At 52.2% G+C, this 15200-nt stretch overlaps 3 protein-coding genes across 3 annotated transcripts; 1 reads left to right on the top strand and 2 right to left on the bottom strand.

Moving 5' to 3' along the window:
- The first annotated feature begins 258 nt into the window (after nt 1-258).
- SMAC4_03700 (uncharacterized protein) lies at nt 259-2027 on the top strand. The gene is made up of 3 exons (XM_003351345.2): nt 259-633; nt 709-807; nt 871-2027. Exons 1-3 carry the CDS (start codon nt 437-439, stop codon nt 1838-1840), a joined length of 1266 nt encoding a protein of 421 aa, XP_003351393.1. The 5' UTR covers nt 259-436; the 3' UTR covers nt 1841-2027.
- Nucleotides 2028-3742: 1715 nt separating this feature from the next.
- SMAC4_03699 (uncharacterized protein) lies at nt 3743-5323 on the bottom strand (the record flags this gene model as incomplete). Its single annotated transcript, XM_003351344.2, has 1 exon — nt 3743-5323. One exon carries the CDS (start codon nt 5321-5323, stop codon nt 3743-3745), a length of 1581 nt encoding a protein of 526 aa, XP_003351392.2.
- Nucleotides 5324-11668: 6345 nt separating this feature from the next.
- Nucleotides 11669-14518, bottom strand: SMAC4_03698 (uncharacterized protein). Its single transcript, XM_003351343.2, has 2 exons — nt 13477-14518; nt 11669-13395 (listed from the first exon to the last, which is right to left on the bottom strand). The coding sequence occupies exons 1-2, from the start codon at nt 13871-13873 to the stop codon at nt 12044-12046; spliced, it is 1749 nt and encodes a 582-aa protein (XP_003351391.1). The 5' UTR covers nt 13874-14518; the 3' UTR covers nt 11669-12043.
- Nucleotides 14519-15200: the final 682 nt, after the last annotated feature.

Here is a 15200-nt window from a genome sequence, read left to right as displayed (position 1 = left end):
CAGCTCGACTTCTGTCTACAAGAAAGGCAGAGCTAAAAGCCAGTGATTACCGTGATCTTATTAGTTATTTGTAGGAGCAAAACACCGTACGCTGTTCACTGTAGCCCACTACAACTGCCAGAAAGGTGCCATACAGCCAATCACTGCGCATTCGACACAGCCCCCGGCAACCCAGGCTCCAGATGAATGACGAGCCACAGCCAGCCCAGCTTGCTGTTAGCAACAGCGACCACTGCATCAGCGACTGCTAGCACCGGACAACCACGCGCGCCACAAGGCGAACTCAACGACGACAACAGAACAACAAGGAACACCACCCAACCGAATCCCCAAACCCCACGATAATCACAACTGCGCAACTACGCGCTCGCGACATAACACACGGGAGCATATCGATCAACCAATTTAATACCATCGCAAGAACATATCCGGCAAGATGGGCGACGTCCTTGTCGAGACCCCGGCCGGTCTGACCCAGCCGCAAAAGAAACCCGTCCCTTCGGCGATTCCCAACATCGAGACCTTCGAGGGTGTGGCGACGGAAGGCGGTGATGACTACATCACTCTAAAGAAGCTTCAGAGGCAGCTGGAGTACATCAAACTGCAGGAGGAATACATCAAGGATGAGCAGAGGTATAGCCACAGAAGCTCTGAACGGCTGAGAGCGAGAGCTTGGTGAGGAGGGGCTGACATCATGGTTTTCTGCAGGAGCTTGAAGCGCGAGCTTGTTCGCGCCCAGGAGGAAATCAAGAGGATTCAGAGTGTTCCCTTGGTGATTGGGCAGTTTATGGAAGCTATCGATCAGAAGTATGTCCGCCCGATGCCCCCCTTCTTCTTCTTCGAGAATGCCCGGGACTAACCCTTCCTCAGCACGGGTATCGTTCAGTCCAGTACCGGTTCCAACTACGTCGTACGCATCCTCTCGACTCTCGACCGCGAGCTCCTGAAGCCGTCTTCCTCCGTAGCCCTCCACCGCCATTCTAATGCCGTCGTCGATATTTTGCCTCCCGAGGCTGACTCCTCCATTGCCATGCTCGGTGTCGACGAGAAGCCCGACGTTACATATGCCGATGTTGGAGGCTTGGATATGCAGAAGCAGGAAATCAGGGAAGCCGTCGAACTTCCCCTAACACACTTCGACCTTTACAAACAGATAGGTATCGACCCCCCGCGCGGTGTCCTTCTCTACGGTCCTCCCGGTACCGGCAAGACGATGTTGGTCAAGGCGGTCGCAAACTCGACGACAGCAAACTTCATCCGCGTCGTCGGTTCCGAGTTCGTACAAAAGTACCTCGGTGAGGGTCCTCGCATGGTGCGCGACGTCTTCCGCATGGCTCGCGAGAACGCGCCCGCTATTATCTTCATCGACGAAATCGATGCTATTGCTACGAAGCGTTTCGACGCCCAGACCGGTGCCGATCGTGAGGTGCAGCGTATTCTCCTCGAGTTGCTTAACCAGATGGACGGTTTCGACCAGACCGCCAACGTCAAGGTCATCATGGCCACCAACCGCGCCGATACCCTTGATCCCGCCCTGCTGCGTCCCGGTCGTCTCGATCGCAAGATCGAGTTCCCCAACCTGCGCGATCGCCGCGAGCGCCGTCTTATCTTCACCACCATTGCTAGCAAGATGAGCTTGGCCCCCGAGGTCGATCTCGACAGCTTGATCACCCGCAACGATCCCCTCAGCGGTGCCGTCATCGCTGCGATTATGCAGGAGGCTGGTCTACGTGCGGTACGGAAGAACAGGTACAACATCATCCAGGCCGATCTGGAGGATGCCTATAGCAGCCAGGTGAAGAGCTCGAGTGACGAGAACAAGTTCGATTTCTACAAGTAAACTATCGGTGGCATGGGCTTAGTGGTAGGCTGGTTGTCTGTCAGGCATCGGAGCAGGGACAACAAGTGGAGAGGCTGCTATGGAGTGGGTGGATGGTGCTATGCTTGCCGCTCGCTTTTTTGGGAAAATAGAATTTGTGCCCCCAGTTCAGCGGACGAAAAATACGTTCATAGAAGCGAAGCAAATTTGTACACCATTCTAGCGGATATATCCTCGAACGGCACCACCGTATATACACGTGCGTGCGTGCCTGTCTGGAGTTGAATGCTTCCACTAAATATGCAGTAGTTACTGAAACCAGAGGCGACGAGATGCCCTACCTACCTAACGCCCGATTAAATATCTACCCTGTTCAAGCGCGTTGGTTGGTCTTTCATTGCCTTCTTCTGTCGTCGTCGTTGAACATAATCGTCAACGAGTAAGTACCAATTGCTCATACTATTAGTAGTCGAACCAATACGGAGTGACGGGCGGGTTTCTTCAAATTTGTATCCCAGGCTGACCTGATCCTATAAGACTTAGCATTCAAAATTGCAAGCATCTTTCTTGCTCTTGCTCTTGCGTAGATAGGTACATTGGGAGATGCTGCGTACCTTAACGGCCACGGCATAAAATAGAATCAACCAGCTTAGCTTATTGACATAAGGACGAAAACAGACGTAAAGGTGATTACTACTAGACTTGGAATGTAACGTCACTCACTTTTGTCACTTTTTTGTCACCAGCGCAGCAGGGAAGGAACTTCGGTATTCGCTAAGAAGTTGAAAGTTGAAATAAGAAAAGTGAACAAAATATCCAAATATCAAATAATCTATGATGTTGTTGTTGGGGGGTATGTGGGTATATGAGTATATCCTCCACCCACGTTCGTTCGTACTTGTTTGTAGTCGTACACACACACAATACTGCTTGCTATTCTACTCAATACACTTGATACAACGACAAAAAAATAATACATGCTCAACAGGGCAAGCAGGTTGCATGGAAAACGTCTCTTCAAAGAGGGGAAAAAAAAGGGGGGGGAAAGGGAAAGGAAAGAAAGAGAAGGAAGGAAATAAGGCGGTGGCTATGGTGGTGGTGGTGGGTGATACTGATGAATGATGAAGAGGACGACAAGTACCAAGGGATAAAAAAAAGGTAAACCACTTTCACATCCATCAACCCATCCATCCCATCCCATCTATCTCTCCGAATCCGTTCGCTTCGCTTTGCCCTCTTTCTTCTTCCCGCTTTTGCCTTATTTCTCCCTTTTTTTCTCCCTCTTTCCGACCGACCCGGTGATATAATGATCCATCCGTCCGTCTATGTTGTTGAATCCCGACAGCCAAAAAGGAACATGAAATGTTAGGCTTGAAGCGAGGCAGCTTCGCTCTTTCCTGATTTCCTGTTTCCTGCTTTCCACACATAGGGAGGTACTATCGTCCCCTTCCCCTTCTCCTCTCCTCTCTCTCCCCTTCTTCCTCGTACACCCCGGCATGCCCACGCGTGCTCAACCCTTCGCGCGCCTTCTATCAGGTCATTAATTCATTACCCATTACTTATGATCTCCCACATAACACAATACTTGAGACTGCTGCTGTTGCTGCTGCTGTTGTTTGTCATCGAAGTGCAGTTTCGCTGGTGGGAGTGTTGGAGTTTTGTCTCCATTGACGTTGAAGTCAAGCTATTGTTGGTACACACACAACCGTTTTTTTTCGGTTATAGTAGTAGTAGTTGTACTGGTGGTGGTATAGTTTGGTGTTGGGTTTGGGGTTTGTGACAATCGAGGCAGTTCCGTAGGAATGGATGGATGAATGGATGGATATATGTACATGGAGCGTGCCAACCATTGTTTGTCCAAGTAGGTCTGGTGGGGCGTAATTCGTTGTCCATAACTGAAGCGTCTTGCTGGGTGAGGCTCACTTAAGACCCCAGAACAACCCGCAGCTCTAACAAAAGCTTCACGAACCTAGCATGGAGCTCAATAAAGAAGTCCGGAAGCCCAACCAGCTCCGCCAAGCCTCGCTGCTTTAGCGCGACTCCGGAGGCAGAAAAGCTGCTGCCCATTCTCCGGGACAGACCGCCACCGCCCATGAGGAAGCTGCTACCGCCGCCCGGTCCGCTGGCCGTGGGAATGTGGCTGGCGGGCGCGGCTGGTTCCGAGTGCATGCTTCCGTAACCAGGGCATCCTCCGCCTCCGGGCGTGACGGGGCTATTTGCTGATGACTCCTGGAGGGACATTTCGGCTTCTTGCTCGGCTAGTGTCTGGATCCAGGCTGCCATGTCGCGGAAGGCAGCGGCGACAAAACCAAAGGTCTTCATGGCGAGGCGCTCGCGGTGGGTGCTCAGGGCTAGGAAAGCGTACACGCGCTTGTGGCCTCGGGCATGGACGTCGGGGATTCGGAAGATGTAGGCCGTTGTGTAACCGGTAGAAGGGTCGCCGAAAAATATTGGCCCGCCGGATGCTGCCGCGCCAACACTGTGTGTTGTGACGAAGGCTGGTGTGCTGGGTGAGGCGCTCGGCGTAATCGCCGGGTTGCCACCTGAGGAAGGATATCCAGTAGCTGGAGGGCGAGGAAGAGTTTCCAGTGAAAGCGTCCGTAGACAGGATGCGCGAACAATGGAGAACGAGCTTGCGACGACGGGCTCGTGCGTTGAGGTGTAGTCAAGATAATGCGTATGTGCCGTAACACCTTGGGCGGAGCTGCTGCTAGAACGTGATGCCAAGGAGGCCGTGGTCCCGGCACGTCGATGTGAGGGCCGAGACTTGGTCGTCGACTCATCCTCGGATGGGATCGACGAGGAGGTTTGTGAAACTGGCGGCGATGGTTCGTCCATTCCTCCGGAGAACACGCGGGCGAAGGGAGCACGTGTCCGTAATGTTGGTCCCTGCTCCGGTTTCGGTTCCGGATTTGCGTCCTTGCTGCTCTCCTGTCGTTTGGGTAGCGTCAAGGCGCAGTTATCGCACGGGCCGGCTCGGCGAGTGACGTAGTCGTCATAGGTCTTGCGGAATCCCGAGTCGCTGCGTCGCTTTTCCTGTAGTGATAATGGGGCCCCGGATGGAATCTGCGGACTACGTGGAGGAGTTTCAACGGCCGAAGAAGTGCCAACAGTCTGGGAGACCCGGCGAAGAGATGCGCGATATTCCTGAGCTTGCTCCTCGGATACAGGCGCGGAAGCGCTCCTCATAGCACCACCGCCGCCGAGGTCCATTCGGCGTAGCGCTTCGGCGGCGGCGGCCACTGCATGGGCCGAGGCATTAGCTGCGGTGGCACTCGGAGCCGGCTGGTCGGTACCATGGCTGTGGTCGTGTTGCTGGCCCTCCTCATAACATGTGCTGCATGGAACAGGGAGTCCTTCAGTGACCATCAAGGGGGTAGGCCCGTGAAGGTCGCAATAATGCGCCAGACATAGCTGGAGACGAGGGTTTTGCGTTAGCATCCTGTCGAGATCAACGGGATCGAACAAAGGACTTGCGGTCCAAGTCTCAGACTCGAGATCCATTCCCCCAAACAGAATCAAGGCAACATTGTCTTGTAAGTGACGAAGAGCTAATGCGCATATATAATCATGAGCGATAGAGGAGACGACACTGATGGTATGGTAGGAACATGGTAGTGGTAGAAGGCGTGATGGTGAGGGTGGTGTCGTCCCTAGGGATTATCAAGGGATGGATGGGGGTGATTGGCATGGGTGTGTCCCGGTCTTGTGTAAAAAGGCCGGAAGGGGATTCCCGTTGCTAGGAGACAGAGAGAGATAAAAGAAGCGTTTTCTGCGCCGCGAAATTCAGGATGAGACGGCAAGCATCATCATCATGTACTTGTACACCCGGCCTGGAGACCTGCTTTCTGACTTGCTCAACTTCCAGTACTACCTCTACCTCGACTAGCCGCAAAGGAAGCCAATCCACATGCCCGGCCACACTTGCTTAGACGAGACCAGGCAAGCACAAGAGGAAGGAAGCACAAGCGTTGCGACCTCAAATTACAAGCGCGCCAACCTGTCGGTTCAGCAACGTGGGGGAACACAAGACAGTCCCGGTGAAGTGAGCAGGATCAGGAAGAGATGGGATAGGACAGAAAAGGAACAAAAAAAAACAAGGAGGGTGAGCACCGGGCAAAGCGGTGAGCATTAAGGGAAGGTACTCGGTGGAGGGTGAGGGTATGAGTTTGAATGTGTAGTGTCGTGATAGGACGTAAGATTGGGCTTGTGGTTGGGTTGTGAAGCTGGAGAGGTGTTGAAGTGGTGGACGGTTTGAAACAGCCATCAGGCTGAACGTGCCACTCACTCGTAACAAAGGGGCCCGGGGCTAAGGATTTGGGGATTTGCGCTCGGGGGAAATCTGTCACAAGTAACAAAGCTCACTTACAATCGACGTCATGGTGTCTGGCCCTATCTTATCTGGTGTCCAAATAAGGCACCGGGTATGGTCCCGTATGGTCCCCAAACAACCCCGTGATGTTTTTCGTTTGATGTTGTTTGATATAAGCCAGTCTCACAAATCCGGACTGACTCTTACGCTCAAGGCGTTTTTTCAGTAACCTTTGACTGTCCGAGCTGTACAACCGCTCAGTAGGGTAACCCCGGAGAGGGGCGAGCGCCCTGAAGGGGAATCGGGTGTGGGGGAGCCAGCCCTCAAGCCAGGGGTATTTCTCGTTGTGATTTCCGGTCGCACACACAACCTGAACCCGTGGCAGATGCGCCGCAGGTCGTGTGAATGGATGTTGAAGAGATCGATAGGATGGTGGTGTAAATTGGGATGCGTTGGTGCACGTGAAGGTGAGCCAGAAGCAGACTAGTCCAGTATGTCTAGTGATGAGGCGATGGCGCAATGAAAAGAAAGAAAGTCACTAAAAAAGGTTGATGCCTCGCATTAGCCGGAAAAGTTGGTTTACTTCTTCTTAAGGTCGAGGGCATGGTTAACCTTAGAATAAGGACTCGCGGGCTGCGAATGCCCCACGTGCCATTGCCGTTGATGTGTGCCGTTGAAAGTGTTGTATTTTGATAGTCCAGACCGTTTGGTGGAAGCTTGAGTCGGCGAAGAGTTTGGGAGGCAAAGCCCGAAGACCCTCTCTTTTCGGCGCCGTTGGCGGTTCAGTTCGTGTTGAGTGTCTGGCTCTTTTAGCTCTTGAGCTTCACAATTTCCGGGTGGGCTTTAGTCTCGGTTGGCAAAGTGGCTAGCGCCGCAGCCCGAGTGTGTGTGTGCGTGTGTTGGCCTGTTGTTGTTGCCGACTACCTCGAGGACAGGCGGGACGGGACGGGATATGGGATACGGGATTACCAAGGCAGGGTAGTTGCCGAGTAAGCTTTTTAGGTGAGAGGATGGGATGAACTGGAGATAGGTAGGTAGATGTATGTATATGAATGAGTTGAAGAAAGGGGATGAGTGGGTGAGAGAGATGTGCAGAGTCTGTTGGATCCGGGGATCGGAACAGAGGCACTGGATCAGATGGATGGAGACGGGATCGATACTATCTCCTGCCCTGTTTAGTAGTAAATAGTTCGGGTCCCATATAAAATGACGGCCGAGAAGATCGTTTTGAATTGAGGTTTGAGCGGCAGTGAGAGTGCTTGAGTAGCAGTGAAGAGGCAGTGAGCGGGAGCCTCGAACGTTCAACAAGCTCTTGGTTGGATGCAGGGCCAGGTCTTTGAAGAGAAAGCTTCCAGAAGGCCGGGAGTGGATATTACCTCTACAGTGACTGACAGCCCTTTGCCAGATTCGGAGTCCCGGGCCATCCGACAAGGGGCCCGACATGCAACGACACTCGGTGCATGGGTCGGCGGGAGGTTGCCCCATTTGAATCGTTGTTTTGTAAGAAGACCGATGTGAAACTAAGTTCTAGCTTGGGCCACTGGGGACTTGTCTGCTGGGATGGCTGCTGTTCGTGTGCCGTCGCAGGTAGACACCCCCTAGCCAGCCAATGCTGCCAGTGGCATTGGTCAGGATCACGCATTTGGGGTTCCACACAACAAAGACCCGCTCCGATGCAATGGTGGGCGAGGTGGGGCAGTTCCTCTGTCCTTCTCAATGCATGTTCACTTTTCATTGCAACTTTGTGTTGTTCAAGAAAATCTTGGAGATACTTGGCCGTCCATAAGAACTGCTTCTAGCCCTTGAGGTGAGAGTGACTACACCACACTGAATGGGTTGCGGTCCCTGATGAACAGATGCATGGCTCCAGGTTGCTCTCGGTTCGACTTTTGAAACAATGGCAAGCGAAATGCTCCTTGGGGATATCTGTTTCTACACAATATTCAAGATACAATTAGCATATGTACCCACTACACTAAATATCACCAGATGCATACACTTAGGCCTCAACATTCTCCAACCACAATTGGACATGTACAATTTCACATGCTGGCGCCGGTCAAAAAAGTATCCATGTTTACGAACGATACCTCAAGATACTCCGCAACAGGCGAGTCTTGCGACGTGTTACCCACCAAACTATCACCACCGCAATCTAGCTTTCCTCCCGGTGGTTACTCTGCCATCCATCGTCGTTTCCAAAAAGGTGGCATCCAAAGTGAACCGTTCTTACCGTCCAACCACTCATCCGGGTCTTTTTCTCCTTCACCGCCCTGAGGTTGCTTTTCTATTCTATGTACACTACAAGTAACCTTTCAGGCCTTTGCATTTTTCAACCCCGGACTCAATCAATCATGCATTGTTCAAGCACCAAAATAGCAACCGTCATATATCAACTGCTTTACCCTTTTTTTTTCATGACCGCTCCCAGCAAAACACCAAGGCCACTTGTCTTTATCAGCAATGCGTGGTCCAAAACCCTTGGATGAAGTGTAAAGAGTTGCTGTCAAAACATCAACAACGCCAGCCATGCCCATCAGCGCCGACCAGCGTCTATCGCTCATTTCCGGAGGCCCTTGTTCAACAGGCTCGCATGCTCCAACTCTGCCCCGGACATCTTGACTAGTGCCAAACACCCTCTGCGGCCCGAGGCATTTTTCTGGCTTAATCTTTATCCTTTTTTTCTCAGGCCGTTGTCCTCTTAGCGCAAAGAGCCAACTGAACGACACTGGCATAACCGTTGATTGTTTTTCGGGGTTCGGTAATTGGAAGTGTTCCATGATGAGACTTGTCCGGTCTTGTCTGAGAAGGCGCCACGGTACGACGGCTTCCGTACAAACACGAGCTTCCCATCTCGCAACGGAGGACATGGACAGCTGGAGTTCAACGGTATTTCCTCGCAGCCGAACCTTCCATCTTTCTCACTAAAACCCTTACCCGAAAGTACTAGGATGGCCATATCGTCCCATACCACCCCCATACTAGTGTATGTAAGGTAGTTCATCCTTCAGTATGTATGACCATCAACGAAAAGAAGTGGTAACCGAATCGGCACTCGGCATCACTTATACCAACCAGGCTGATCCCTCAAAACCCCCCACGGGTACACATGCCCCATCCAGCACACCAGCTCGTCCATCTCTTTTCATCTCGCCAAACTGGGCAACAACAACAACAAACACAGACTGCCACTCGCGCCCAGTGTCGGCTCCTTCAAACCAACGGACGGACGGGATTCACACTACACCCCGTCATTCAGCAAATGACCGTGAGTGTATCGTCCAGACTCCCGTTGTCCCGTTGTCCGTTGCCCGTTTTCAGCAATATCACCACATGGCTGACACGCGGCTGAACAGGGTTGGGGATGTTCTAACTTTCTCAGAAGAGGATTAGGGTCACCTCATGCGAATCCGAAGGATCCTTGAAGGGAAAAGAAAAGGAGCCGTGGCCCTTGTCAAACGCACATGGAACCCGAATTTTCAACCATCTTTGACATTAACGAGACTGGGAAGGTGTTTCTGACAGATGAAAGTGAGGTGGTGTTTTGGATCCTTCTTTTTCTTTAAGGAAAGACCCCACAAGTTCTAGACCCTTTTGATACTTTGATACTTTGATATTTTGACCCCTGAAACTACCACGGTAAAAAGGGTCTTGGCATTTTTCGAGATAAGAAGCTATCCATCCACGAACAACCATGACTTCTTCCACTCGACTTCTTCAGCTTAACAGCACTTCAAACTCAAAACTCAAATTCATTTCGACTTTATCAAACGAGTGCATGATTTCGGATATTGCCCTGAGTCTGAGGCTGTCAAAAGCCTGTCATTTGTCACTGTCAGACAAGACAAGACAAGACAAGACAGTCGAAAAATGCGAATCAACGAAATTAGGTCGGCTTTCAAACGGTCCTCTTCCGAGACACTCTCGTGTGTCTCGTTTTGTCCAGCGTTCTCATGCCTTCTTATATGTACTTACTTCTATATTCTCTCGTATCTCAGCCGTGCCCGAGTATGGTATGGCACCTCTAAATCTACACGGAGCTGCTCAACGTTTGGTCCTACCTAGAGCTACCTTACTCTCTAAACACTAGACACTGACTGACTGGCCTGGCACACCTGACCGACCCGACCTGACCGACCCGGACCTACAGCCTTTGTGAGGGCACAACGTCGGTCAACGATCTAACAGCTTTGGAGGAGACTTTAGCCACACCCGACGGGCTACGTTCGGTCCGATGTCCGCGGTTTTTTATGTTTAGGCTGGAAGCTGGAAAGTTGGAAAGGTGGTAGAAGGACGCAGACACACACAAAACATAGAAGATATAACACACACACACCCTCTCTCTCTTTTTTTATAAGGTACTCAAGTTATCCATCCGACCTTTCCACCTTGGACGGTCGGTATAGACGGGAAGAACTGTCCTAGAAAGCCATAAAACCAAGTTACGAACCTACACACATATACCCGGTTTCTCTCCTATCTCCAATCTTCAATCTCCAATTTCCAAGTCTCCAATATTTCCAGTAATGACCTAACTGAAAGTCCTAAAGTTGGGAAGCCTGCGCGTCTCGTCCTGGGGCGGGTGGTACTCGTACCGTCGTACGGCTATGGCTATCCATTGATCCGTTGCCTTTGTTAGTTGGTACAGGTATATTGGTTGTCACACGGGCACTCATACGTAGAAGAACCCTCCCGACCCGATATCACTTTTTCTCGGATCTCGGATCCGGGGTGTGTGTGTTTATGTGTGTGTGGTATCAATTGCTGTCCCGCTGTTTTATCATTTATTTAGTCGTCTCTGATGATTACCAGCAAGGTATGATGACGACGCCCACCACCATCACCACTACCTACAACGACGACGAAGCGGGAAATGACTGATCCGATCCGGAACATGACCACTACCACTACCCAACCTACCAGGATGACTTACATCTTGGTGCCGTGCGCTGATGTGATGTGATGCACCGTTCAAATAAGCAGCCAGGTAAGGCATCATACACTTTCCATTCGGTTCTGCATATAACCGCATAGTATGTAGGAGGGTAGGAGGGTTACTAACGGAACGTCCATAATGTAGAGCATGGTGCCGTGACGTGGTCCTTGATCACTTACCTTACCCTTCTTTTCGCATCTTCCCCCATCCTGCACCTCCTTCTCCTCATGGTTTCGTATTCTTCCTCCCGTCCGTTCACCATCGGCTTCCCTTTCCGGTTGCCCTGTCCAGTATAGAAGTTCCAGGCTTGACTCCGGTACGGGCCTGCCACACACACCTTCTGGGGGGTTTGTTTTTGTATCCATTTTGATTTTCCACTAGTATCACCTCCGGTGACTGGGCTTGGTGGGTTAGTGTCCACAATGTTCTTCACTGTACACATTGGTCTTACTCGTCCTACGGGAACATCACCTTTCTTCCTCTTGAGAAACCTGTAGCACTTAGCTGAAGAGTGACGCGTAAGCTGGGCTGGATGATTTTGTACCAACAAGCTAGCTAGTACACCGGAAATTGCGAGATTCCGATAGTGCCTGCCAAAGTGACTTGAACAGCAATGTAATGCAATGCAATAATATTATGAAAATGCAACGGGGGGTATCTAAGACGGATTCTTTGTGTCCACAAGGAGATGATTAGTTTACTGGTATCTTTGCCCCTTACCCATCCATGCTGCCCGTTTCCCTTCATGTAAAACCTCTTTTCGTACCGTCTCGCGGTCTACTTGTATCATGCCTTCCCGACCAGACACCTAATTAGTGGCTGCTTGCTTAACCGCCTTTTGACAAATTGTGATGCCTTCTTCATCCCCACAAGAGACAGCCATCTAACCCAACCGATCATAACCCCAACCCCGAAAGCCTGGAGACGAGGAGGACATACTCCTTGAATGCTCACCGGGAAAACTCAACGAACCGCCCTACTTCTTCGAGTTCGAGTAGCCGTTCACATAGAAGGGATCACCAGGATCAACCTCCAGCCTCTTAGACGCCCTCTCTCCCGAGGACCTCGAGCCACCACCACCATCGTCGCCTCCATACTTATCCAGCCACAGCTTGCGCATGACCTGGTAAATAAACTCGTACTGGCTCTCGGCCTGCACCATTGTCTTGCGCTGCTCTCGGAGCTGGTTGACCACCTGGAAAATCAAGTCGTTGTCCTCTGCGCCCTTTGTGCTGCTCGTGGGTGACATGATTTCCTCCTGCGACGTTCTTGCAGAAGGCGTAGACGAGGAGGACTCGCCGCCAGCGGCAGCGGCGCACCGCTCGTCCCAGTTCTCCAACACTCCGACGTCTAGCTCCCGCATGAGGTGCTCCAGCGCTATGAAGGTACCGCTGCGGCCGACGCCTGCGCTGCAGTGGACGATACGAGGGTTTTGCGGGCCGGCATTCTTTTCGCGGGATAGCGCCATGAGTGTAAAGAAGCTGTCGAGATCGGACAGGTCCGGGACGCCAAAGTCGGGCCACTTCTTGTAGAGGAAGTGCCACACGATGCGCTCTTCGACTTCCTCCTCTCCAGAGTTCCGGCCTACTGTCTCTCCTGGTTCACTGATCGTAAGGTTTACTTCCGTCTCTTTTGCCATTTGGGTGAGAGGTGACGTGATGTTAGGCTCCTCAGTGGTTTCGGTTTCCGGCTCGGGAGTTTGCCTTTTGCTCTGAGACCCGTTGCTCTTGCTGTCCATGCTCTTCCTCGACTTCGGCTTGTGAACATGGATCACCATCTTGCGAAGCTCGATCGCATCACCGGCCGGGGTATCCTCGATCTCCGCGCACCGAATTGTGGCACGGAAGCCATCGCCGAACTCGTCCCGCTCGTTGATTTCCAGTGGAGGATCCTCTGGTGTTCGGGGGAAGTACTGGTAGCACTTCTCATATTCGCCCTCGTGAGTCTCGGTCAACATAACGATCACGCCCGGGCTCTCGAGCTGCTCAACCGCCATGCGCCATACATGGTCGGTAGTACACCGTTTGGGGCCCTGCATGGCAATGTAGCGATCCGGCTCTTGTGTGCTGCTCGCTTCGCCATCGGCCGTGGTGAGAACTGTCGGGTTCAGGACAATGGGCGAGGCATTGATGTAGTCGATCTTACCCTCGGGCACCTGGAGTTTGATTCGGTTGTTGTGCCAGGGTTGTATGTTGCCATATCTGTCGAGCAGCCGAAGGTGCGGTCCCATTACTCGGGCCCATCTGAAATCTCGAGAGGGATTCTGTGTCGCTTCTAGGATACGCTTGCGCTCGAGCCAGACGATCTCTTGGAACCTGTTCTCGATTTCTATGAAATATGAAAGCGACCTGTTAGTGTGTATGTCTTGGAGAGAGGGCAAGAGCAGTAGATGTGAGCCATGGAGCTTACCAGAATCGCTTAGTTCCAGGAAAGAGGGCATCTTGGGCCGGCCGTCATTCTTAAGTTGTTGCCCTAATGACATCTTGCTCTCGGCCGGCGAGGCAGAAAGGTCTGCGGTACCGTTAGGGGCCATAACGGCGGCGGTAGAAGGTGTCTGTTTGTGCGAAGTGGGAGAGGCCTCGCGGGCTCTCTTGGAAGAACGTGAGAATACTCGAAACGGACTGAGCTTATGGACAGGACGTGGCAAAGGAGCGGCGGTAGGAGTAGGTAATTCAGCTGAAGCTGGAGACTCGGTCTTCTCAGAGGTACTATCTGACTTGGAGATGGTGGTAGGTGTGGTGATCAAACTGGGGGCGGTGATGTCTCTTTTGCGCCGATGCGGGCGTAGTCGCGGAAAGTGGTCCATGGTGGGGACGCTATAAATATGACGTCGGCGATGAACGGTGTGATTCGATGCGCAAATCGGTCGAGTGTGCCAGAGGCTACTGTGATGACCAAGTCTACCAAGTAAGAGGCTTCTGACGAAGGCACAGGCGGCCTCGGGGACTCTGCCACGCAGACACGTCAAGGTCGGGTCCACTGTGGTGTTTGGAGGGGGAAAGCGAAGGTGGGATTCTGTAGGCTGTGGGCTGTCGGCGGATGGAATGGCACGATGAGCTGGAAGGCTGCCGTATTAAGTCGAACGCAGGGTAACCAATGCAAGCGGCTGGGAGTAACGGTGAATGGCTCTTGTTTGTCGGAAAAGACAAGGCTGCCCAGCGGCGATCTTTGAGAAATCGATTCGTTGGTGCTTGGTGGACGGGAGAGGAAAGCTCGAGGAGGGCGGTAGGTAGTTGTATCGGTTTGCGCCGCAATGATCAAAGGAGTTATTACGAGAAGGTGCAAGAAGCAAGCCAAATGGACTGGCGAATTCAATCCGAACAATGCTGCCGATCTTTCCAAAGCGGGTGGCGCGCCAAAGAGATCTTTCGCCTTTGTTTCTTGGGGCGAACAGAGTGACAATGAAATTGTTCAGTTCGAGGGAAAAGTCGCAAGCTGAACTTTGTTAGGTAAAGTGGGCGAGTTTACCTGAGCTGAAGCGTTGTAACTCTGTTGCTTGTCAGATGGTATGTATCTCTGATGTTAGTGGAGAGGCCCTTGCACGCGCCGACCTCAACAGTGGCACCCTATCTGAGGACGTCGGGTCCTCTGCAATTGCTCCGAAGCAGCTCTGCCCCTACCGCCTGCGAGCTGTACATACCGCCCTGTCCCCAACTGCAGGGTAGGCAGGGGTGACCCCCCCTAACGACCTGGAGACCCTCCAGACCCTGGAGGTGGTCTTTGTCATCCTCGCTTCTTTTTAAATGTTCGCCTACAGATCCTCAACGAGCCCCATCTCATGAACCCTAGTCCATTCCCCCCACGAAGCACGACACCAGCATCATCAATGATCGCCTTTCTTGGCGACCAGCCAGGTGTGGTCAGTGTGGTCAGCAAGAGACAGCAACTGCCTAGCCCAAATCCTGCGATGCCCATGCGACATGCCGCAGGGGCAGCTACGCAGGATGCCGTCCGTCCCTAGCTCCTTGAATTGCAGCACGCCAACACCAGCATCGCATCGGATAGAGCATTGAATACGTGAGCTCGCAGGTAGCATGGAATCTTGAATCCTACAAAAGCAGGACTCACATACCGCCGTTGGTGCGCTTCGAGGGACCGCTCTACTGTATAGGTCTCCTCAATGTAAAGGTCTC

Source organism: Sordaria macrospora, chromosome 6, assembly GCF_033870435.1.
Source record: "Sordaria macrospora chromosome 6, complete sequence".
Lineage (NCBI taxonomy): Eukaryota > Fungi > Ascomycota > Sordariomycetes > Sordariales > Sordariaceae > Sordaria > Sordaria macrospora.
This window is presented reverse-complemented; position numbering and strand designations above follow the sequence as displayed.

Bases quoted from the DNA above. Each gene is read 5' to 3' on its own strand.
- SMAC4_03698 (XM_003351343.2), bottom strand. From the start codon at position 13,873: ATGGACCACTTTCCGCGACTACGCCCGCATCGGCGCAAAAGAGACATC. The intron at 13,396-13,476 runs GTAAGCTCCATG...CATATTTCATAG, and splicing joins CCTGGAACTAAGCGATTCTG to AAATCGAGAACAGGTTCCAA.
- SMAC4_03700 (XM_003351345.2), top strand. From the start codon at position 437: ATGGGCGACGTCCTTGTCGAGACCCCGGCCGGTCTGACCCAGCCGCAA. The intron at 634-708 runs GTATAGCCACAG...GGTTTTCTGCAG, and splicing joins TACATCAAGGATGAGCAGAG to GAGCTTGAAGCGCGAGCTTG. The intron at 808-870 runs GTATGTCCGCCC...ACCCTTCCTCAG, and splicing joins ATGGAAGCTATCGATCAGAA to CACGGGTATCGTTCAGTCCA.